The sequence below is a fragment of the Serinus canaria genome, chromosome 1, assembly GCF_022539315.1.
Source record: "Serinus canaria isolate serCan28SL12 chromosome 1, serCan2020, whole genome shotgun sequence".
Lineage (NCBI taxonomy): Eukaryota > Metazoa > Chordata > Aves > Passeriformes > Fringillidae > Serinus > Serinus canaria.
The window spans coordinates 109812971-109837830 of record NC_066313.1 but is presented as its reverse complement, the minus strand read 5'-3'; the positions used below and the strand labels follow the sequence as shown (position 1 = coordinate 109837830).

The window sequence follows — 24860 nt, the reverse complement described above, 5'->3', positions numbered from 1 at the left end:
AGCCAGGCTGGAAGCAGCATCAGCAGGATGCACAGTGCAGCCCTTAGAGTGAAAGCTTTCAACCTGCTTTGTTTTGGTACTGGAGGCACTCTAAGAAGGGAAGAGCCAGATCTAATTTTGTTTTAAGCTTAATGTGCAGTTCTTAAATTTGCATTTACAGACTTGCTTGAATCTTGCCCTAAGAGCAGAGCTGGGCAGATCTCCACCTCTGTGCTGGGATGCCCCTGGTGCAGGATGTATTAAAAGCAGCTCAAATGCAAGTTAAATGGAAATTAAATGCATGTCACCCTGTCACTGACATATTTTCTGAAAAATCCCTTTGCCAGGATTGCTTCTCCTGGGAAGCTGAGAAGCCTCAGAGAAAAATGAAAACAATAATTATCTGATTGCTTCTCCTCTGTTTTGATGCTTTAGAATGTAGTTTAGACATTGTTTGCTAACTGGTTATTGTTGGATTGGTTTCTTGTGAATTGTTTTTACTTAATGACCAATCACAGCCAGCTGTGTCAAGGCTCTGGAGAGAGTCACAGGTTTTACATTATTATCTTGTTAAGACTTCTGTAAGTATTCTTTCTCTATTCTTTAGTATAGTTTTAGTATAGCATCATATCATATCATATCATATCATCATATCTCAATATAAGCCTTCTAAAAACATAGAGTCAGATTCATCCTTCCTCCTGCCACGAGGAACCCCAAAAAATACCACATCACCCCTTAGAAGGCACTTTGCCCTCCTCAGACACCAAACTTAGGCTCTCATTTTTATGCTTATCTCTGACTCTTTACAGAAATTCCCTGCTTATTTGTACATCCAAAGTGGAAAGAAACCATATTTTGGATTGGCCAAAGGAGACTTCATCCATATGATATTTCTCAGAATCTCTGGAAAAACTTCATATTGAATAAAAGTCACATGTGGTTCATCCAAACTTCCCAGCTTTGTCTCAGTTTCCTGGCCAAACTGTCACGGTGACAGGAGGAGATGATGAATGGCAAAGTAATTTTTCTACACGTGCTGGACAAAGTGCAGCATGTGGAGAACATTGGATTAATTTCCTGACAGTCTGTGACATGTTGCTGCAAGGCTGTGCCCACAGGCAGGCTGTGTTCCTAAGGGATACTGTGGTTGTAATTTAACCCTGTGTCACACCAGTGATCCGAGTTCCCAAAGCACAGGCTGTTTCATCAGCCTCTTTATTAGGTGCCAAATAGACACTCCCCTAATAGAAAGGTGTTAAACACTCCCAAGTGTTTACCATGAAACCCCTAATCAGGATTGCTTAAGCCAGGGCTGCCTTCAGCCCCACCTGCTTTGGCAGCCCTCTGTACCTGCACATGCAGTGTTAAAAATTATTTTTGTTGAATGAAGAGAAGAAATGCCAAGGAAAAGGAAAAGTTTGGTAACCTGCCTTAAAAACTCCTTGAAAAGTTGCTTTTCTGTGCACCAGCTCATTCCAGCTGTAATGCTGATAACCAGTTCATCAGTCCCTCACCTCTGAAAAAACACAATGCCCATGTCCATACAAACCACTTCCCACAGCAAATGTCCTGAGTCCCCAGGTATATTCTCCTGGCTTATATAAAGAAATATGTTAATATTGTGATTATATTTATTTTGAAGCCTCTGGCATGAATGTTAATGGCATATGGAGGGGGAGGAGAATCCAGCTGTAGGGAGAGACTCTTTCATGTGGCAAGGGGGCTGGAGCTGGATGATGTAAGGTCCCTTAGAAACCAAACCATGCCATGATTCTGTGACTCTACATCCTGCCTGTGCATTATTAAGACAGCACAGCAAGGGGTCTAGCAGAAATCAGAAGGAAGAATGAAGGAAGATTTGCAGGCTCACTGGGATGGCTCTATCCATAAGTGACTGTCATTGATCTGGGGGTCAGTGTGGCTTCTGGTTGGGAAGATTTCAGTAGCTTTCCACATTTTACACTGGATTTCTCTTTAATACAAAAGTAGACCACAATGGATACTTATCATACAGCCTTTTTATAGAAACAGAAGAGTTCTAAAGGAATTTTTCAGGTGTCCTTTCAGAAATATGAAATTACAACACTGTCAGCTCCAAGAGCAGCACCCTCATCACCAGACTGCTGATAATACTAAAATATCAGCCGTGTTGGGCTGTGAAAATGTCATTATAGCAAGCAATAAACATTAAAACTCTTCTGAAAATGTCTCAACTATCCAAGGGTTCAACATACTTTGTTGTAGTTCTGTCATGCTTCTGTCAGTTGAAATTAATTCCAGTTTTGGTGTCAGCTTTGCAATAACAATTCCCTCTTCTTTTTAACAACATGCAAGGCTTGGGAAGTGTTTCCATTGCACTGCAGTTTCTTCAGTCTGGGTGAATTTGGAGCAGTGTCCTGTGATATCAAGGTTTGTATCCACAGAACCAAGTGGAGGCTGGCAGTCCATGTGGGTTTGCTGTTTTCTCTCAGGTCTGACCCGATGCATTGCAGCAAAAATCCAGTTCTGATTCTGCCGGCGCTTTCTTGCACCACTGGTGATGCAAATACTGATTGAGAAGCATGCAGACTGCATCCAAAACCTCATCTCAAGCAGATCACCAGCACCTGATCAGATGATAAGATCAATTTTGGCTGATTTTGGAAAGCTCTGACAATATTATCCATTATTCAGCCCACGCCATCCTCGACAATCGATTCTGAAATTGACAACTTTCACCCTGGGAGTTTTACAAAGGGCAAGTGTCAAACAATCAGGCATTTTCCAGCCTGAAAATAGCTGAGACTGTTGTATTAAAATGGAAATCAGGAAAACACAGCAGCATTCAGGTATTTTGTCCTTTGTCTGGCTGGCATCAGTCCATCCACACACTGATGTCACTAGGAGGCACAAAGGGTGTGGGATCTGTATTGTCCCATTAGCAGAGAAAAGAAGGGAAAGCAGGGCATAAAGAAGCTCCTCTTCCATTCAAGTTCAGTAATCTCAGAATTTTCAAGTCAAGTTACAACCTGTTGCTCATTTCAGAGCTATTTACTGCAGGAAAACACAGAAGAATTTGATTTTTATGAACTTTGTTCACAGACACATGATAATACATTTGAATTCAGAGATTATTTTTCCTAAGAGTTGAACATACTTGTCAAAAGTGCCAACCTTCTGCTTCCTGCTTGCTTTTGGATTCAAAGGAAGCTGCTGCTGCCTGTGCAACAGAGCACAGACCTCTTGTGGACCTATATGAATACTTTCAGGGAAAAAGGTATTTTTTTGGTCTGCTTCTTGGAAGGTAAGTACTAAAATAAAAGTGAGCAACCTGATCTATAGTTATTCTAGTCTTTTTTCTGCAGAACTGTTTGTGACAGCATTCAGGGTTATCAGTCTTAGCTTTTTCCCTCCATGTAAAATCTGTAGCTGACAGTAAACACATGTGCTGATCATCCATCTGCATCTTGCACCCAAAACAGGCTGAATGTGCAACAGTTTGCATCAAGTGCAGCTGCCAGCAACAAAAAGAAATGGTGAAAGGCGCTCTGTGAAGGGCCAGGGCTCAGAGCAGGTGACCAGAAGAGTGGGCTGGGTCCTTCTGCAGGGCTGGAGCGTGGTGTGGGTTTTCAGGAGCCCAGAGCACAGCCACTTCCCTCAGGTCTGCAGTTCTTCTCTCTGGGGGAAAGAAAACCAAAGAAAACCATTTGTGCATCTGTTGCAAAGGCTGGTGTTGGCACCCACGGAGCTCTGGAAGGGTTTTCTCACTGCACTCAGTTCTCTGAGGGGACTGAGGGGCTGCTGGAGCTGATCCTGCCAGTGGGATCATAGAAACATGGAATGGCTTGGGTGGGAAGAGACCTTAAAGATCATCTCATTCCAACCCCCTGCAGTGGGCAGGGACATCTTCCACTGTCCCTGGCTGCTCCAAGCCCCATCCAGCCTGGCCTTGGGCACTGCCAGGGATCCAGGGGCAGCCACAACTGCTCTGGGTACCCTGTGCCAGGGCCTCAGCACCCTCACAGGGAAGAATTTATTCCTAACATCTAATTTACATCTACTCTCTGTCAGTTTGAAGCCACTGCCCCTTGTCCTGTCACTCCAGGCCTTTGTCAATAGTCTCTCTCCTTCTTTCAGGCTCCCTCAGGCACTGGAAGGCTGAAAAGCTTCTCTGCTCCAGTTTGATCTGGGCTATGCCCAGTGCAGCTCTGCCAGGCTCAAGCCATTCCCTTGGCCCCACTTCCAAAGGCACACTAGTTCTACTTTCTTGAGATTTGCTTCAGAGTCCATTAAAAAGTGTCCAAGTTTCCATGCTGCACCTGAAAATCCTTTCTAGAGGACAAATTTACATCTGAAGGATGTCCCTCTGGAAAATTCCAATATTTTACCCTTGGCTCAACAAAGATTTTGATCTACCTTTTTTCTCCTTTGATTGCTTTGTAATGGAGATCTGTGATTTCATGGGATGTGAGCTCTTAATCTGAAATGATTGTATATGCAAATAAATCACAGTGATATATTCAGGGGGAATAAAATGAAGTAATATTACAGGTCTTGAAGACTCAGAAATATCCTGTTTTCCCATTTTCTTTGAGTGACAGGTAGGCTTGTGATAGCTCAAATCATCATGTGCAATACAGGTTGTGAAAACAGTATGTGTCATCCAGCATTCAGAGGTGGGTTGAGCTGAAATTGCACACATCACCTTATTTTGGGAATTTGCCTGTCTGTGAATGTTTGATATTGGCAGTTTGGTTTGAGGAGGAAGTCTCACATATTTCACAAGTGAGATGGCCACAGGGGTGGTTTCAGCAGGTGCCTGCATTGCTGGGTTGCTGCTGCTGGAAAGGCAGCATTGCTATCCCTGCATTATTCCCATGTCATCCCCCCAGGCTGGGTGTGGGAGCAGCAGCTCTGTCTGCCAGGGCAAGGCTGCAGCAGAAAGGGATGCACACTCTGTGGCTTTGCCACAAAGACTGGAAAATCTCAATGAAAAGCCTCTGCACAGCTCTCTACCTGTCCATAACCCTCCTAGGGCACTGCAGGAGGATTCTCCTGCCTTGCACTTGCCCTGTCTGTCACTGACATATTTTCTGGAAAAATCCCCTTGCCCAGGATTTCTCTCCTGGGAAGCTGAGAAGCCTCAGAGAAAAAGGAATTTGCTTCTCCTGTGTTTTGGTGCTTTGGAATGTGGTTGGAGATTGTTTGTCCAACAGGTGAATTGTCTTTATTATTGGCAATGACAGCCAAGCTGTGTTGGACTCTGGAGGAGAGAGCCACAAGTTTTTCATTATTATCTTTTTAGCCTTCTGTCTGTTTCCTTTCTGTATTCTTTAGTATAGTTTAGTGTCGTATTCCTTAATCTAATATAGCAACATACAATGATAAATTAGCCTTCTAAGAGCATGGAGTCAGATCCATCATTTCCTCTCTTTGTCGGGGGTCTCAGAAAATACCACTCCCTGTCTAGTGCCACTTGAGGTGTCTGAGTGCACTTGGCACCACCTGAGCCTTTGCAGGGTATCTGAGCCCTCCCCATGGGGATGCAGCCCAGGGTGAGCTGCCTGTCTGTGCTCAGCTGCCTGAACCCAGCTCCTCTCTGGCAGCACTGGAGAGGTGCTGACAGCAGCAGAGCTGCTCTCCTGTCACTGTGTCACCCCTGGGTCAGGTGAAGGTGGCTGCAGTGTCACTTCCCTGTCCCTGCTCTCCTTCCAGCCAACACCGTGTTCCCTCTGCAATTTTTTTGGCCCACTCAGTTTCCACTCCCCAGGCTCCTCTGGAGCAGCCCCAGGGCTTCAAACCAAGTCAGGGAATCACTGAATGTTAAGGGTTGGAAGGCATCTCTAAGATCAGCTCATCCCAACCTCTCCTACCACAGGCAGGGGCATCTCCCGCTATCCCAGGCTGCTCCAGGCCCTATCCAACCTGGCCTTGGACACTGCCAGGGATGGGGCATCCACAACCTTCCTGGACAACCTGTGCCAGGTCCTCACCACCCTCACAGTAAAGAATTTCTTCCTGACTAACCTAAATTTCCCCTCTTTCCATTTGTCCTCTCACTGCAGTTCCAGACAAAGAGTCCTTCTCCAGCTTCCCTGCAGCCCCTTCAGACTCTGCAAGGTGCTCTGAGGTCTCCACACAACCTTCTCTTCTGGCTGAACAGCCACAGCTTTCCCAGCCTGTCTTCTTTGTGGAGGTGCTCCAGTCCTCTTAGCAATGTTCTGCCTCCTCTGGACTTGCTCCAACCTTCCCATGCCCTTCCCATTTTGGGGACACCACAACTGTACACGATATATTCCCCAAGGATCTCTTTCCTTGCCCCCATCTCCTGACTCAGCCCTTCCTCACCTCCCTGTTCCCTGTTCTGTTCCATCCTCCTCCCCTGTGATTCCCACCCCTGTGGATGTGCTGTCCTCTCCTCTCTACCCCTGTGGGTGCCCCCAGCCCCTCCCCAAACCCCAGCCCCCTGCTCTGCCAACCCCCAAACCCCCCCTCCAATTTCACAGGTCCGTACAACCCAGCTCAGCTCTGACAAAGATGGGCCAAGCCCCGTGGGGCACAAAGTGACAACCAGAGGGGACGAGCAGGGCAAGCCCAGACCTCCATCTGCTCGTGGATCCAGTCCAGGAAGGAGGTGGTTCTGCTGTACACCCCTGGCTTGTTCTTCTCTGCACAGCCCACTCCAAAGCTGGTGGTGCCCACCAGCTTCCAGACACTCATATCTTCACATGCTAAAGGGCCCCCACTGTCTCCCTGAGGGAAAAAGAATTAAAACAAATGTCAGTGTCCCAGAAAAGGAGGGAATTGTCTGTTTGGGGAGGTAGGGGGAGAGACTGAGTCCAGTAATTCAAAATTTCTTGTTCCTGCTTTGTTCTGTGTCCTGGGAAAAGCACATTACAGCAGGGCTTGGAGATTTTTGAGACATGTAGGAGACCATATTTTTCTTTCCCTGGCTCCTGGCTATTGAGCTGAGCTTAGCCCAAGGTTTCAACACCAAGCTCACACCTGCCCTCCTGCCCTGCCTGCTCCTGCCTGCTTTTCCAGCCCTTCCCAGGCCCTTTGCTACGAAGATTCAGCTCAATGGACTCGCATCTAAGTACTGAAAACTTCCCATTTCTTCTTTGCTGGGGCAGTTTCCTGCCCTGTGAGAATCAGAGCCAGCACAACAACTGGAAAAAGGGAATTTGGAACAAGCCTGTCCCCCTGGTGAGCAGGGCTCCTCCTGTCACGTGGAGCTGTGTGCTGAGCACGATGCCTTTGGCCAGGTCTCCTGGGCACAGCTGGTGCCAAGTGCCTTTTTGGGGAGGTTATGTGCAAAAAGGGCATGAAATGCAGATCTAGGAACCTTTGCTTTTTTTTTTGTCCTAAGTGTGATTGGGATGGAGCAAATCTGGAAACATGAAGTTCACAGAATAATAGATTTGGGTTGGAAGGGAAATTGAAGTACGTGTAGATCCAAGCCCCCTGCTGGGAACTGGGACATCTTCCACTAGGAATTCCTCCCCAGCCTCCTCTGCACCTTGCAGGTCTCTGGGGCTGCTCACAGTGCAGGGAAGTGCAATTCAGTGCAGGGCAGAGGTCACAGCCAAGGCAGAGAAAGGATGGCACCGTGCTGCAGCACATGCAGCAAAATATGTCTTGAGCAAATTTGGCTTTAGAAGTAACAGATAAGGCTCAGAGAAGAAGTATAAAAAGGAAATTGTAGCATGTGAATGCACATGGTCAGGGATTGATAATTGTGGTAAGCAGAATAAATGGCACAAACCCAGATGTTTGCCCAAGAAAAGCCTGGGAGTGCCTTCTGATAACTTATCACTGATGTTTTTCCATTTCCAATGAGCACAGTTGCAGTTTGGAAACTTCCATACCTGGCAGGTGTCCACCCCTCCCTTCAGGAAACCAGCACAAAGCATTGAAGAAGTTATGATCCCACCGTAGACATCCCTGTGATTGCAAATTGCATTGGAAATCAGAGGAACACCTGCATAATTCATGGTGTCAGAGGTGTCACCTGTTAAAAAAACAGAAAAAAAACAGTAAAAACCTTCCTGTCCTTGAAAATAATCTACATTTATAAACAGAGAATGCTTTATATACAAAGAATTGGCAAGGAAGGATGAAAGGAATGTGGTTAAATGGCAAGACAAAAGTAAGGCAACTTGGTGTCTCATCATTTACAGAACACAGCAATTATCCACTCTGTAGAGATGTGGATTATCACAGTGTATAAAATAACAATAAAATCTGGACCTTGTGTGTTTCCACTTCAAACTAGACAATTAATGACACTAAAAAAACCAAAAGGCTTGTTGAACATTGTGTTCAATACCAGTGCCAAAACCTGTTCTGAATTTATCGCCTGCTCTGTTAGTCAACAAATCATCTGCAAACATCTGATTTATAAATATTTATTTTATTTCATTCAGAGCCTGAACAGGTTCTTTCTACAAATGGGAGTATTTGCACACTGCCTATTGTCAGTTTAGGGCTGGCTTTTTAATGTGGCAAACCTTGCTTTCATTTTCTCCCCACCTTTGGCTGTTATCTGTGGGTCAGGTAATGTTCTGTTCTTGTTCTCTGAATAGCAGGAACACGTTCAGTGACATGAATGAAGAGTGATAAAAAACAATTAATGGGTGACAATTCACCCATTTTCACTTGAAGGTGGTTCAGTTTATATTATTGATTAACATGACCCATGAGTCATGGGAAAAAAAAATTCCCTTTTCTTTTTGATTTTGTTTTATCCAATTTTCACATCGCCCAGCCTGCCTTAAAATAACACATATTCTTTCTCTAAAATAAAGGGGTGGTTAATTCTTGCATTCATGCTGTGCTTCTCATGCTTGGAGTTCTAAAGGGCACAGCCTGTTTGACTGAGGCTGAGTACAACACTGGGGACGTCTTATATGTGTAATTTTCAACTGTTTCAGAGGATGCCCATCCATTCCTTATGATAAGAGTTTGCACAGCACTTTTGCAGTACAGTTTGTACATGAAGTTCAGTAACATGTTTTCTTTCCCCCTCCAGATATTCCAGAAAATTTAGTGTTAAACAGTGCCCCAACCAAATCCTGTATTTACTGTATGTAAGATGTGTGCATGTAGTGAAATCATCAGCAGACAATTTAAAATACCTCCTTCCACAGTTGCTCCCCATCCTGATACCCAGCACATTTTCCCTGCTGGGAAATGTTCACCAAAATTGGGCAGACAGATTGGTTCAATGTGACCTATTTTTAAAAAAAAAGAAAAAGAGGGAAAAAAAAAGAGGGAGAAAGAAGAGAATCAAAATTTAGCAAAAAAAAGTTTATATGTCTCAGAAAAACTTGAAGATTTGGCTTGCAATGAACTTGTGATGAACACCACCCACTCCCCACATAAATAGCCTGGCAGTTTTCTGAGGTTTTTTGTCTTGTGGGCAACACTGAGGGTTTGAGACACCACCCACAGTAGGCCCAGTGAGTTTTGGGTATGAAGCAAAACAAGGAGGTATCAGCAGGTCAATAAATTGAAGAATGAGCAAAGAAGAAATGCAGCTGAAGGGGAGATCAGAGGCTCTGGGGCTGCTGGGGTGAGACAAGGAGCTGGGTGTACACATCCCTGAGATCAGGGCAAAAAGATTCTTGGATGCTTTGCTTCACACCCATCAGTTCACAGAGTTTTGGTGCCTCTGTGCTCTGGGACATGGAATTTCATGGAATAAAATCAGAGCTTGATGCTTGGAGGGACAAATTAGCGCTGAGAAAAGGGAGGGGAAATACAAAATATAACTGGGCAGCTCCCAGGGGTTCTGTTCTGCACAGTGCAGTGATCCCAGCCCAAGGCATCAAGCCCCCAGCATGGAACACAGTGGGATCATGCTCAGGTGCAGAGCCACTACTATTCCTTACTATTTCTTCCTACTATTCCTCATTCCTTAAATATCACTTAAATATTCCTTAAATATCACTTAACATTCCTTATTCCCAAAGCTATTCATGAGCAGGAGAAATCAGCAGAAATATGAGAGACAAAACAGAATAAAATGGAGAATTATTTTCATTAAAAGTGAAATTTTAAACCATTACAAGAGAATTGATTTAGAAAATGACTGTCTACATGTGTTAAAGAGCACCAGCTCCCCTTTGCAGCCAGCTCACAGTGATTAGGAGGTATTGGTAGGTATTTCAATTCATACAATATTATTACATATTATTTCAACTCATTGTATCAACTGCAGGTAGCATCCTATCAAGAAAATAAAAGTAGTTTTCATTTAAATAATCATATATTCAAGTTGCCTTCTGTTCTCTTTGAAATTCAAGCTTGATTTTCAGCTTTGGACACTTTTGGATCCCCCAGTACTCATGGAAAGGACATGATAAAAATCTCTGTGACCTCCAAGCAGAATGAGGCAGGGTGTTTATTTTAGATAGGAAGAATATTAAGAAAGAATAAAGGTAATGTTTGCCTATTAATAAATGCCTGCAGTAAATCAATACCAGAGTTCACTGGGAACATTTTGCAGCACGTTGCTGCTGTCCATGCCTGGACATGGAGCACAGAGGAGATGCTCACACTGAGGCTGGGGGGTTTCTGCTGGTGTTGTGTGGACAGGGGTGTTTTAGCTGGGGAGGTGAGGAAGTCAAATGCAAGCTCACAGAGCTAAATTACCATTGAGAGCAAGAGGTGCTGCCAGTTTCATCAGGGCTATGTCGTTCCCCATGGTCTTGGGTTTATAATTCCGATGGTAAATGATTTTTTCCACTGAATGGGGGTGAGCCTGGGTGTCCTGCTGAGTCACAAAACCAACCTGGACACTCCATGAGCTCGGCAAGTACAGGCTGGAACAAAGAGGTAGAAGAGAGGGTCAGACCTCCAGGAAAACCCTCAGGTTTTTCTCATTATCCCCTGAGCTTACACATACAACAGGCAAATAACTCCAGTCTGCTGTGCTGGCTTGCCTCTCTATTAATAATGGCCATGTTTTGCATCTAATTTTTAAAAATGTAAAACTAATCTTAGTAAGACAGTGGGTGGCTAACCTTAGTAAGACACTGGGTCACTGGTACATTATCAGGGCAATTATATGTATCTTACTACCAATATCTGAGAGTTTTTCTTCAGCCCAGCTGTCTGTGCTCCTGTGAGATCCCACAGCTGTTCCCTGGCACACCTGCACTCAGCCAGACCTCAGCAGCACTTGTGGCAAGGTGTTTTCAAGGAGAAGCTTCCCTTCTGGAAGGTCTTTCTGCCCCAGTTCATGAGCTGGCACATCCTTCAGCCTCCAGAGTTCCTCCTCTCCTTTTGGCCTCACTCCCCTGGGAAAAGGCTCCAGGGATGGCAGTGGTCTTGCCAGCTCCCATCCCCATCACCCTTCAAACACACCACAGCCAACTGGGTTGGGGTGACAAAGTCAAGGACAAAGGTTCTAAAATGCTGAATTCCTAAGTAATTATTTTTATGGTAACACATGGCTCTAAATAGGAACTAGGAGTGGGGTTTGTCTATCCCATCTCTTCTCTCTGCTGGGTATAAAAGCATCCTACAGGAACTTACTCAGAAGAAGGCATCCATGTTGTAGGTGCATAAAAGTGGGCAGACAAATCCCATTTTAGCTGTCTAAATGTCTTTGGTGAAAGTGGCCAGGAGTTTATAAGAGCAAGAGATGCTCCTGCACTATTAGCATCAAACAAGACTGCAAAAGCAGGCAGCTCATTATAAATGTGTTTGTAATTACACAGAGTTTAAATAACTATTTAGCATCTATTTATCACCTGAAGACCTCTTCAACTGCATAGAAAGGAGCAATGAGTGGCAAAGGGCACAAAGCACAGTACAAGTGAGTAATCATCACTGATTGATCCTGTCAACTTGAAAAGAATCCTGTAATTTATTTTGGACCTCCAGGGGATCAGAGAAGCCAAATACAAATTCTGTATGTGCAATTTGCAGAAATTGCAGGTTGGGATACCTAAAATCTAGCACTTAAATCTCGTTTTAAGATGTTTGCCTGGGGAGCTGGGAGTGGCCAGAAGATCTGGGAACTGGAGTCCTGGGTTTAGATCACTTCTTGGGGAAACTTTTTTTCAATAAAGACTCATGCAAAAAAGAGAGGAACAGCTTAAATGCTATGATGCCTTTTGGGGACTACCTTAAAACAGATGGCAGACAAAATTAAGGGAATAAAAAATAGTTATATTTATTGAAGGGGCATTAGGTACATTCAGGCCAGACAAAGCCCCCCAGAGGCTGCACCCAAAAATGGACAATGGGTCATGGGTTTTCACATTTTTACAAGTTTGGTCCTTTTGCATATTGGGGTGTGATAGATGAGTAATTTGGTGGCTGACTCTCACAATTAAAAGGCAGATATCATGTATACATGTTCAGAGAAGTTTTATAGATTTATATAGTTATGTTTTACCCCCTCCTTGTATTGTTATTATGGGGTGGCCTGGATTTGGGACATTTGGGAGGGTCAGCTTGTTACTATGGCAGCACTTGACCTCTAATTGAGATTAAAGGAAGTAAACTCCACCACTGGACAGTGAAGAAGGAGTCAATGGGCAGAACTTTGGGAGGGGCTAAAGGGTTAAAAGGCAAAACCTCCATTGTGTGGATAAGCACATGGTGGGAAAGGTCCTCTGCTCCCTGGCCCATAATCTTTTTTTTTAATTCAGTCTTCTGCTGTAATTTTTTATAAGGTTTTAATAAACCTTTTCAAATTTCGGAAATGAATATAATTTCTCACAGGGGTTAATATTCCAATTAGAGCTTCAGGTAATGAAGTCATTTACCCCAAGTTTGCTCTTTCCCCCACCTCACTTTGGTTTACATTTCTTGGAGCTCAAGACAGCAAAGGACAGGTGTCCTCCTTGATCCCCAGGCCTGGAGAGGAATTGTTTTTTCTGACCAAAATGAGAAAGCAGCAGATAATACTAATACTAAACACTCAAAACTCCACCAATGGAGTTTAGAGCTGCACACTGAAGAATTACAGAACTACAAACACATGACAAACATAAAAGCCAAAACCCCAAGGCATCAGCCACGGATGAGGCAGCGCATCCTGTGGGTCATTTGGAAGAGCAAGCTGAGTGTCCCCCGAGCAGGGGGTTTGGGCAGGGGGGTTTGGGCACTCACTCGTAGACGCAGTGGGCGGCCGTGAGGATCCAGAGGGGGGTGATGACCGAGCCCCCGCACAGGTGGTGGCCCTGGAACTGCAGGCTGACCTGCCACGGCCACTGCCGCGGTGACGACGCGTTGCCCCCCACGATGCGCGGCCCGTAGCTGGCCCGAGTCCCGCACGCTGCCAGGAGGAAAAGGTTTCAGTGCAGAGAGGAAACACAGCCCTGGTTTGGGTCACATTCAGCCCCTCTCAGAATCACAGAATAATGAGGCTGGAAGAGACCTCTAAGACCATCGAGTCCAACCTATGCCCTAACACCTCAACCAGACTCCAGCACCAAGTGCCATGTCCAGTCTTTTTTAAACACATCCAGAGATGGTGATTCTACCACCTCCCTGGGAAGAGCATTCCAGTACTTTATTGTTTCTGTGAAATTTTTTTCCTGGTATCCAACCTGTACCTTCCCTGCTGTAACTCAAGGCTGTGTCCTCTGGTTCTGTCAGTGCTGCCCAGTGGGAGAGACCAACCCCACCTTTCTGCAACCTCCCTTCAGGAAGGTGTAGAGAGCAATAAGGTCACCTCTGAGCCTCCTCTTCTCCAGGCTAAACAGCCCCAGCTCCTTCAAACGCTCCTCACAGGGTTTGTGTTCCAAGCCCCTCACCAGCCTTGTTGCCTCCTCTGGATGCACTCAAGCATCTCAACATCCTTCCCAAACTGAGGGGCCAGACCTGGACACAGCACTCAGGATGGGGTCTCACCAGTGCCAGGTAGAGGGGAAGGATGACCTCCCTGCTCCTGCTGGCCACACAATTCCTAATGCAGGCCAGGATGCCATTGGCCTTCCTGGCCACCAAGGCACACTGCTGGCTCTCATTCATCTGGCTGTCAGCCAGGACCCTCAGGTCCCTTTGTGCCTGGACACTGTCCAGCCACACCATCCCCAGCTTGTAACGGTGTAGGGGATTTTTGTGGCCAAAACGTAGAACTCAGCACTTAGACTTAATAAACTTCATCCCAGCCTTGCTGAGGGTGGGAGGTCTCTGCAGCTGGAGCATCCCCACCCCATCCCCGAGGCCACATCCCAAGGGTTTCTCCTCCTCCCTCCCATCCCTGCAGGTCACTCATGGTCCGGGGTTTATGGGGTCCATGTCTCTCCCTTCCCTGCAGGTGCAGTGCTCAGCTGTGTCACTGTCATATTTTCTGAAAAGTTCCTTCGCCAGGATTTCTTCTCCTGGGTCCTCCCTCCTCTGAGAAACCTCAGAGAAAAAACAATATTATCTCATTTGCTACTCCTGTGTTTGCTGCTTTGGAATGTGGTCTGGACATTGTTTACCAGACCACATGTTGACCAGTTGGTCATTGTTTGATTAATTTCATGTGAATTGTTTTTACTTAATGACCAATCACCATCAGCTGTGTCAGACTCTGAGGAGTCAGTCATGAGTTTTTCATAATCATTCTTGTTAAGCCCTCTGTCTGTATCCTTTCTCTATTCTTTAGTATAGTTTTAGTATAGCATTCTTTAATATAATATAATAACATAAAACAATAAATTAACCTTCTGAGAACATGGAGTCAGATTCTCAATTCCTCCTTCATACTGGAAACCCAGCAAATACCACACAGCTGAGCTGTAAAGCCCCCCTGCTCTGCTCTCCTTCATCCTCAGGGTCCCACACAGGCAGGCTCAAGCATCTCCTCTCCCCTCATGGTGATTTTGCTGTTGTATTTTGATTTTTTGTATCTCAATCTGAAAACTAGGCTGCATGGAGAGGTGTGGGATGGAAATTCCATCAAGGCAGAATTTCCCTTTTCCTGCCAAGATGCCAAAGACTTGGAATTATGGTGTGAGTCCATGGACTCAACACACAGTCCTTAAATACACACTCCTGCTGGATTCTCACTGAAATGCTCCTGCTATCTGATGCTCCCAATCTGCCCTCCCAGCCTATTTTCACTTTCTGAAATTCTTTCAAATTTTACAATAAAAATACAATTTTTCTTTGGTGTGATAAACTGATAGTATAATATGCCCTGAGTACACAGCTGCTCCCAACTCTTGCCATGCAGTGGATAAGGAAGGAGAGTTTCTGCTTTTATTTTCACTTTTTCTGATTCTTACCCAAACACTTTAAGATGATCACATTGCCAGAAGTGCATTCCTCCCTGAGATGAGAAGACAATGCAGCATTAGTCCCAATTCACAAATACCTTGGCTTTTTTCAACATTATATCATTTTCCTGTGCACACAAATATAAGTAACTCATATACTGAAAGAGGTACAAGGCATGAACTCATCCAATCTAATCAGGGCCTTTAACTGGAATACTGAAGTTGGGAGCTTGGCCACCATCAGGAGGCTGCAGACCCTGAGGAGGGGTTCACTCTTCCACCAGGGGACATCTGAAATCTCCTTGGTTCCATTGCTCCCTTCTCGCTGGAAGGTAACTAAAAAACCAGCATTTGTCAGGAGGAGTAAATGCACCATAAAGGGTTCATAAACCCTCTGGGAAATGTGTAAGGATCTGCAAACTGAAACAAACTTCTTCATAATGGAAAAACAGCAGTGCCTGGTGCCTATCCATTTGTGAAAATGGCATCATGGGACAAACAGTCATCTCAAACAGCTCATTTGAAAGCCCTTGCTGATTTTAATGGGTCCTGGATCAGACTCAGTTTCTATTCCAGCAAGACTGCTGCTGAACCTCAGTCTAGCATGTGTAACACCACCAAACACAAAGTGCCTGAAAAACAGCAACAATCCCAAACAATCAATCATTCCACTTCTGTTGATTGTTGTCTTCCTGCAGCAGCTGAGGCATACCTGAGGTTGGTGGCATTGTGCAGGGATGTCACTTGATCTGCTGAGAACCAGTGGCTGAGGGACACGAAATGTCTCTGGAACTGTTTTTCAACTGCATCCACGGGCAGGTAACCTGAACTCACATAACTGCAAATAAACCATAAACACAGCTTCCCCAGACAGCATTGCAGCAAGCTGCTTAAATAATTCACCAGTTCTGCTAATGAAAACCACAATAATCAGATTCTGGCATTCGATAAAAGTAATTATTTCCTCCCCCTATGCTCCTTACCACGTGCATGTGTTTTTGACATAATCATGTATGGAAGCCACACGTGCTGAGATGTATTTAACTGGCAGAGAAAATAAATTTTAATTGTAATATTACAATGAAGCTTTTCATTGTAAGTGGCTGGCACATTTCCTGAGCCACTTACAAGCTCATTGTCTCTTTTTTCTATAGTTATATTCTGCACCAGGGAGGATGAATAATTTTTAGTTTTTTCTTCTCTTCTTTGTTGAAAAATTGAGATGTATTTTATACTAAAGGCAACAAGAATTTATTCAAAGCAGCTTCATGCTGCTAACTATAACAGAAATCAGAATGATGCTATGGTAAGAAGTAACAGAGCATCATGCCAAATCATGACTTCGAATCTTTCTCAGTTTCATGAAAGTTTGTGAAAGAAATGGTGCTTTTTCAGGAATGAGATCAAGCCAGCAAGAACTGCCATGCCGTGTTCTTCTCTAATTATGAGGTGGACCTTAAATCCTATCAGATGTCATTACATTACTGTGTATACAATTTACCTACAGGGGAAGTAAAAGAAGCAGAAACTGCTCATGTTTTTAGTGCCTCTCTATCAGGCTACTAGAGTGACAAATAGGATTTGGGCACCTGCATCACAGGGAAGATTCAGCCAAGCCATTCTCTTTAGCCATCATGCAGGATTTATAGCAGTAATAAAAGGCACTTGCCATGTACAAGTCCATCATCTCAAATCTCCTCAACCTTGTGACTCACAAAGGTGGATTGTTACATCATTTTTAAGGCACAAATTAACACAAGGCTTCATTAGAAAGACCAAAGACCTCAGAGCTTGTTCAAAATGCCAAATGGAGGTGGTCCTACCTTGAGAAGCCCAGGTGCCTGCAGGTGCTGTTGCCATACTCTGCCCTCCAGTCGTCGGAGCAGACGGTGCGCCAGGAGCCGAAGGTGAACACCTGCAGCACTGCCCTCTTCCCACTCAGCCTGACTTTGGGATTCAGGACAAGAAAAGCCTCAGTGAGCTGTAGGGATGAACACCAGGCACACAACAGGCAGGTGACAGTGCCAAGGCACCACTGTGGAGTCTGTGTTTTAAGGTACTCTGAGCTAGGACAGCTACAGGAAAAAAATCTTTGCTGATGGGAATGCCAGCTCTAATACAGGTGGGGGAGGCTGCCTGGCCCTGCAGTGAGCTTTAAGCAAGTCTGATTGCAGTGAGCTGGAGCTGCAGATGCTTTGCCCTGAGGAAAACCGCGGTCAGGGTAAGGGATGAAGGTGGTGGGCACCTCCTGTGTCAGAGAGGTGGATGCACATGTGCCCAGCTGTCCTGGACCTGGGAAAGGGCACATCTGTGAGGGAGAAGGGAGGCCATGCACCTGGTCACTGCTGAGCAGGGCTTTCCCACACGTGCCCACCATTCCAGTGTTCTGGAATTGCAAAGGAAGACAGGAGAAACAGAGGTGTTGCCCTTGGCTCCACTGACACCTTGAGCCTTCCTGGGGTTAGCTCTCCAAATGCTGAACACATTGTGCAAGGTTAGCTGGGGCCAAAACCTTGTGGTTCTTGTCACTCCTCCTATTGCACAGATGGAAAGCTGTGCTGCCTCCTTAGCTGTAGGTACAGGAGCCAGGATTACAAGTGCACTGAGCTAAAACCCAGTTATTGTGTTTATTAAAATTAGAGTCCTTTCCCTCCAGGGGCTGTGGACACCACGGTCACCTTCCATAGCACAGGACATGGAAGTACCATTTAAATATCCCTGTGATTCCCAATACCACCACAGAGAGAAACTCAGAAATAAGTTACACACTTCACAGGTGAAGCAGCAAATTCTGCAGCACTGAATGCATAAAAGGCTGACTTCTCCCATTCCCACATCCTTTAAGATGACACCAGGATTTTGCAATCTTCAGAACTGACACAGCACAATGGAGTGCCAGTGAATTCAGAGTATTTTGTATTTACACACCGTAAGGTAGTGGGGTTACACCCTGCAGGCAGAGGAAATGTGAGCAGTCAAAAAGCACTGGGATTCTAATGGAGAAAATGATCAAAAATGGCAGTAACAACATTCAGCAATCATCACATTTATCTAAGAAGCAGTTAGATTTTTCATAAGCTGTAAATCAGTACCTCAGAGAGGTTGTTCCTCTGAAGTGGTGATTTAGGTATTCCATTGGTCTCTGTCTTTCTGGTCTCACCCAAACTCTTTACAACAAGTATTCCTTGATAACTTGCCAGTTCTACAGGAGGAGGTAGGAGGGATTTATAACCAAAATTAAATTACCACATCTGTACTCATCCTCCCCTTCTTTACAGTTGAAGACACCATTGCACCTGGCTGATTTCTGGATGCACTTAAAGGATGAACGGCAGCGAAACTTCCCAATGCAGTTGTACTGGACTAAAAGCAATGAAAGAACACAGGGCAATGAAAACACACTTGGGTTTTAATTTAACACTTCTGCATTCCAGTATCTGTCCAGATTTCAGTCTTGCTAAGGAAAAGCCAGCTCCTGTACTCCAGGAACTTTTGAAATACAACCTGGAGGTAGCTACGTGGTGCTGCTAAAACTCATTTATTAGTAATGACATTTATTAGTAGGAGGAGTCAGCCTTGCTCTGTGTGCTGCCTCCTTCCCAGCTCCCTCTGCACAGTTTAGGTTTCACTCGAGGGTGAGTTCCTGCCTGGTGCCTCAAACCCTGAGCAGGAAATCTGGGAGACCCTTGGAAAACACATCCAGTGCTTGCTCTCCCCAGGGGGATGCCTCAGCCTCCCTATTCCAGGTGTGGAGGCACAACAACCTCTGCACCTGGGCAGGTCACACTTCCCAGCCACAACTAAACTCATTCTGCATCTTCTTTTCCTTTATAGAAGTTGGTTTTGATAGGGGAAAGTTCTTTAATTCTTTGAAATCAAACTTAGAGAAGTGAATCACAAGACAGAAATATGGTGTGGGCTACCCACAGGAGCCTTTTTACCCCCAGTTTCTAAACTCAGCTCATTGTCTGAAGGAAGCTGACAAAATTTTACTGGAGAAAGGTTTCCTGAAGCTGCAGGTTCCCCAGTGGTGTAAATATTACACCAATCCACTCAGGAGTGCCAGACCTATTTTATCCCTACATGTAAATAAAATTTAAAGCCATCACCTCAACAAGATTTTTTACTTCCACAAACAAGCCACAGTAGCAGTTTAATTCCATTCTCAGTAAAAGGCTCATGAAAAATTCAGCATTTGAATGGCTAAGTGAGAACTTAATAAATAACTAATGGTACTCACCACCCAGACCAATGGCAACTGCTAGGATTACTGCAAGGAATAAACCACAGATATATGGGAAGTATTTTAGGGAGACAAGAGCATGGCACATTGAAGGTGGTTCAATATCTCCTGGAAAAAAGACAGAGGGAAAGCTTCTGTGAGGTTACACCAGCTGAGCTGGCAATCAAAATGATCTATCTAACATTAAACTAGATTTCATCAATAACTCCTGGGTATGCTTCCTGGGCTGACCTCACCTGAAGGGATTTAGATTTGCACTTTCAGGGAATGAGAAGGTTCCAAGTGCTTTGGGGGTCCTGCTGCTCTCAGACACTCCTTGAGCATTTGCCCTGGGAGGGTCTGAGTTGTGCCCCTGCAGAGCACCCGGCCTGTCCTCAATGCAATCAGCAATGTGAGCTCCAAATTTTCATTTTCATGGGCTACCTCACACTGGGAGCTTTTCAAGCATATGAGCACCTCTGCTGAAAACTTGAGTCCTGGGATAAAAATGAAAATCAGACCTCTTCTGTCTGTGCAATCAAACCTGTGTGCAGCTCATAAATAGAAGGTCAAGAAAGAAGGAGGAAATTCATGGGTCCCTTTGGACTTGGAAGCAAGGTTAACTGAAAATTATTGAAAGCTAAATTTGCAAAAAAAAAATTAAAAAAATAAGGATCACTATTCCTCTACCTAATCTCAAAAACTGTGAAAAAGTGATTTGTTCAAAGTTTTGCTATAAAGGCAAGAATAGAACTGAGTGATGGCACGAGGCTGAGTCTTGAGTTATCAAGTCCAAAAAGATGCATCTGAAGTTAAAATATAAATCAGTAGTTATTGCAGGATACATTTCATGAACTGGATCTGTTTACCAAGCACTGACCTCCAGAGCTGACCTCTGCTTAGTGATATTGCCAGTCTGGAAGATAACAAGAGATTCTGCTGAAAATAAGGAGTGATTCACTTGTCTCAAATGTATTCTGATATACAAGGGACAAACTGTGGGGAAATAGCAAACACAGCTGGGTCAGGAGTGCAAAGGGAACTGACAGAACCTTGTCTTTAATTTGAGTTCATACAGCTCTTCACTTCCCCGTTCCTCAGGCTTTATAATTGAGATTGGCAGATACAATCAGTCAAGGATAAGGAGTGTCTAGGAGTGTCTCTAAGGGTTTCTGGACTTTCCAGGTAAATCCCAGCTTCCTCAGACTCTCAGGAGCAGCTGAGTAACTGGTTTTGGCAATGGAGTTGGTGTCTGGAATGCCAAAAATCTTAGACAGCTGTAGCAGCTAATGGACCAGAAAATTAAATTGCTCTATTTTCACTCTGGAAGCTCAGCCTGGCTCTGTTGGAGCCCATGGTTATTTTGAAACCAATGGGAAGCAGCAAACAGACATGCTAATCCTCCAAGGCTGCTGCATTGCATATTCAGGTTCTTTGATGGACCAATTTCCAGGTTGGCAACATTTCAAACAAACCATTCAAAAATGTGTCTGGAAAGCGTGGGGAAACATTTGCTTCTGTGTGAATAATCTGGCAGTGAAAAATGCTTATGTGTGCAAGTGGACACAAGATGTCATCACATCACTGAGCTGGCAAACCTCACACCTGGGGGAGGGAGCTCGTGTTTCCTCCTCCTCCTCGGTGTGATTGCTTGCTCTGGGTGGGCAAGCACAGCTTGGCACTCAGTGGCCACTGGGAGCCAAAGGCCAGAGGGCTGGGGATTGTCCTACCAGATCCATCTGCACTCGGGTCCACTCTTGCTTGTGGTATGAAGAAAAATCTTTTGAAGGTAAACTGAATTTGTGGTACTGGCGGTTCATCTTCTGTAACGGAGATGATTTCAAGACTTCCAGTAGTGGGATTTGTCTCTTGAACCTGGCTCAACAGGAGAGGAAAAAAAAAAAAGAAAAAAGAAAGATAATAATCATTATAATGTCACAGATTGTCACAGAGTCACAGTGGTTTGAGCTGTAAGGACCTTAAAGTTTGTCCACCCTCTGCCATGGGCAGGGACACCTTCCATTATCTCAGGCTGCTCCAAGCCCTGTCCAGCCTGGCCTTGGACACTTCCAGGGATCCAGGGGCACCCAGAAATTCTCTGGGCACTCTGTTGCCAGGGCCTCACCATACTCACAGTGAAGAATTTCTTCCTAACATCTCATCTAAACCTTCTTGCAGCCCCTTTGAGTACTGGAAGGCCACAACAAGGTCTGTCTGGAGCCTTCTCTTCTCCAGGATGAGCAACACCGACTCTCTCAGCCTTTCCTCACAGCAGAGGTGCTCCAGCCCTCTGAGCATCTCTCTGGCCTTCTCTGGCCTCACTCCAGTAAGGTCCATGTCCTTCCTGTGCTGGGGACCTCAGAGCTGGACAATAACAATACATTGTTATGTACCTAATTTTCATGAGAGAAGCACTTATGATTAATTTACCAGCAAACTCCTGAGGTTAATTTTTGTTCAGATTTGTCTAAGCACCAGAGTAACTTTTAATAACTCACACTGGGGCTGTGAATCCATCCCCTGCTCTACAATTGCAATAGAAAACAAGAGAAACACTAAAATGTATAGGACAGCAGCACAGCACCTGACAGGATCCTCATTCAGGGCAATTTTACTCCAGTAGACTTTTGATGACTTACTGTACAGGAGAAAAAAATAAAGTTAGCTGCACTAGAATTTGGGGCAAATAGATTTGAAATGCTAATTTCTGACTCTGGTTCTGCACAATGGCAAAAAGAATCAGATTTTTGATCTCAGAATGATGTGAAATAGGTCCAGGTTTGTTAAAGACAGTGGAGCTGGTGAGCTGTAAAAGCAGCATGTTTGCAGAGTCAGTCCCAGAAAATGCTGACAGTGACACATTTTAGGCAAAGAATATATGTTTTATCTGTGATATATCTATAATGGAAAATATGCTGGAGAATTTTTTCACCTTTCAGCAATAAAGGTTTATTTCATTATTTCTTTCATTTCATTTCATTCATTTCTTTCATTTGGTAAAATTTCACCTAGATTTCATTGAACATAAACTAAACTTTGTAGAGAATCTGCCAGCATGATTGTTAAATATTAAAACCAAAAAGACTTCTAGCTGGTGCATAATTTGCCCATCAGGAAACAAAACAGCATTGTGAACTAAATTACATGCAAGGCAAACACTGACATTTTGCTTATTCCGAGGCTATCACATGCTCCCAAAGCTTCACTCACCTCTTCCTGAGAAGTCATAGTTAAAAGCAAAACTGTTTTCCTTCTTCATTATCAAACTCAGAGTCTGCTGAGCCTCTCTGCTCGGGGAGGGTTTCCAGCCGGCCGCTGCGCGCTGCATCAAGGCCACAGCCCGTGTAACCCAACCTGGAGAGGGGTATCGGGTGGCCCTGGATGGCATGGCTACGGCAAGGGGCAGATAAAAATGCAGCACGCTGTTTAATTAGCTGAAAAACACCAGGCAACACTGTGGGATCTACAAACCTTCCCATAAACCCACAGCAAAGGAGCCCCGCCAACGCCACGTGAGCGCTCGCTCGTTCTCCGCCAAAAGCGACGCCCTGAACAACAAGAGCTGGGGGTGGCAGGGAGCAGCAGCCCCGGGGCTTCATCTCTTCATCTCTTCATCTCTTCATCTCTGATCTCCCAGACTCACCTTGCTCCTCCTTCGCTGGGTTTAGCCTTCGCTGTGTGCCGGCAGAGGGTTTGTGAAAAAGCAGCGTCTCACGTTGCTGAAGGATCAACTCGGTTGTACTCTGGGATTTAGGAAATGGAAATGTACATTCAGCTGCAAGGAATGCTCGAGAGTAGTAATGGTTTGGCTGGGTTGTTTTCATTTAGAAGAGAGATTCCTGACAAAGGGAAGGATGGCGGGAAGGAGGAGAAGGAAGGATGATGCAAAAAGCCACAGGAGTGTAAGTGTAACAAGGCTCCTGAGAGGCCAGGGAGGATATGAAATTTTCCATGGTAAAACCCATCTCCCTGGAATATGGCTGAGATGAGAGAAGCTCTTCAGTCCCGTTTCTGTGCACAATGGAGACTGGCACTTCCAAAGGAGAGGACACCACCTCATGTGTGGTATTTTCGGGGTCCCCTGTGGCAGGAAGGAAATGATGAATCTGACTTCATGTTCTTAGAAGGTTAATTTATAACGATATGATATGATATGATATGATATGATATGATATTATGCTATACGAAAACTATACTAAAGAATAGAGAAAGGATACTTACTACTGAAGACTTAACAAGGTACTAATGAAAACTCACGACTCTCCAGAGTCCCAACACAGCTGATGGTGATTGGTCATTAAGTAAAAACCAATTCACATGTTGGATAAACAATCTCCAGCCATATTCTAAAGCAGCAAAACACAGGAGAAGTAATCAGATAATTATTGTTTTCATTTTACTCTGACGCTTTTCAGCTTCCCAGGAGAAGAAATCCTGGCAAAGAGATTTTTCCAGAAAATATGACAGTGACACTCATGATCCTGTTAACTTAAGCCGTGACATCAAGAATCCTTCATCATCTCCTGTGTCACACTTTCAGCAGCCTTCTCTGGAAATGGGGACACTCTCCCCACCAGGCTTCAGATAGTTCTGATGGTTCTCCAAATGGCTGGAGAGCCAGCTCAAGCTGGCCAGGTGTCCCAAGGAGAACTTCAGCCAAAGTGGGGAAGACATGAGGGCTCATTTCAGGCGACCAGCAGCTCAGGTGATCATTTCAGTCCATGGGGTGAGGTGTCCTGTCCTCCAGAGGGAACACTGGTACCTGCAATAAGGACAGAAAAAACTGTCTCCAACCAATTTACCCACTCTGGCCATGCTAGAAGGAGACCAGCCAGGGCAGCTCTGCAAAGGCTCCCACAGTGGGACTGGCACCACTGGAAAGGAAAAGTTCTTCTCCCTTCTTCCACCCTGAGCTGCTCCAAGCTCAGCCTCAGGGTGTGATGTCTGGATAGGACATTGGGTTTAATCTTCCATGGTTTGGTTGCTCATTGCCTTTGGCTGAGAAGACCAAAGCAGGAGTCACATATTATATGGGCAGGAGGACTTGAAAACTGAGCCCAAAAAGGAAAGTTTTGGCCTCCAGACTAACTTCCTACCAGCTGCAGGACAGCCCCGCTTGTTCCCCCCGATGCAGTTGCTGCTCAGGTGGACATTGTGGCTTTCAGGAGACAGTTTATAGTGAAAAGCTAAAAGATTCCACCTCAGCCCCTTCAGCAAGCCCACTCTGACTGTGGTGGTTACCTTTGGGCTCCTCGCCTTGTTCTGCCAGGGCAGATAGGAAAAACCTCTGCTTTTTCAGCCACCCTACGACAAAAATTCAGAGGTGCAGATTCTATGAAAACAGGATGTCAGCTTTTGTCAGAAAAGATCACAAGGGGTGTAAGGTTGCTTTTTTTTTTTTTCATTTCATCTGCCTCCTTCTCTCTCTCTGTTTCATTTTCTGACTCCCT

General features: G+C 44.9%; 1 protein-coding gene across 1 annotated transcript; it reads right to left on the bottom strand.

Moving 5' to 3' along the window:
• Positions 1–1891: 1891 nt before the first annotated feature.
• Positions 1892–23502, bottom strand: TMPRSS3 (transmembrane serine protease 3). Its single transcript, XM_030233959.2, has 13 exons — positions 22621–23502; positions 21141–21285; positions 19429–19539; positions 18435–18551; positions 17012–17135; positions 15901–16026; positions 15198–15241; positions 13090–13255; positions 10618–10787; positions 9099–9194; positions 7830–7972; positions 6562–6714; positions 1892–3639 (listed from the first exon to the last, which is right to left on the bottom strand). Exons 1-13 carry the CDS (start codon positions 22636–22638, stop codon positions 3619–3621), a joined length of 1434 nt encoding a protein of 477 aa, XP_030089819.1. The 5' UTR covers positions 22639–23502; the 3' UTR covers positions 1892–3618.
• Positions 23503–24860: the final 1358 nt, after the last annotated feature.

Excerpts from the sequence above, each read along its gene's own strand:
- TMPRSS3 (XM_030233959.2), bottom strand. Across the intron at positions 18,552-19,428 it reads AGTTGCCATTGGTCTGGGTG|TCCAGTACAACTGCATTGGG; the intron begins GTGAGTACCATT and ends CATTGCTTTTAG. Across the intron at positions 3,640-6,561 it reads GGATCCACGAGCAGATGGAG|AGAGAAGAACTGCAGACCTG; the intron begins GTCTGGGCTTGC and ends TCTTTCCCCCAG.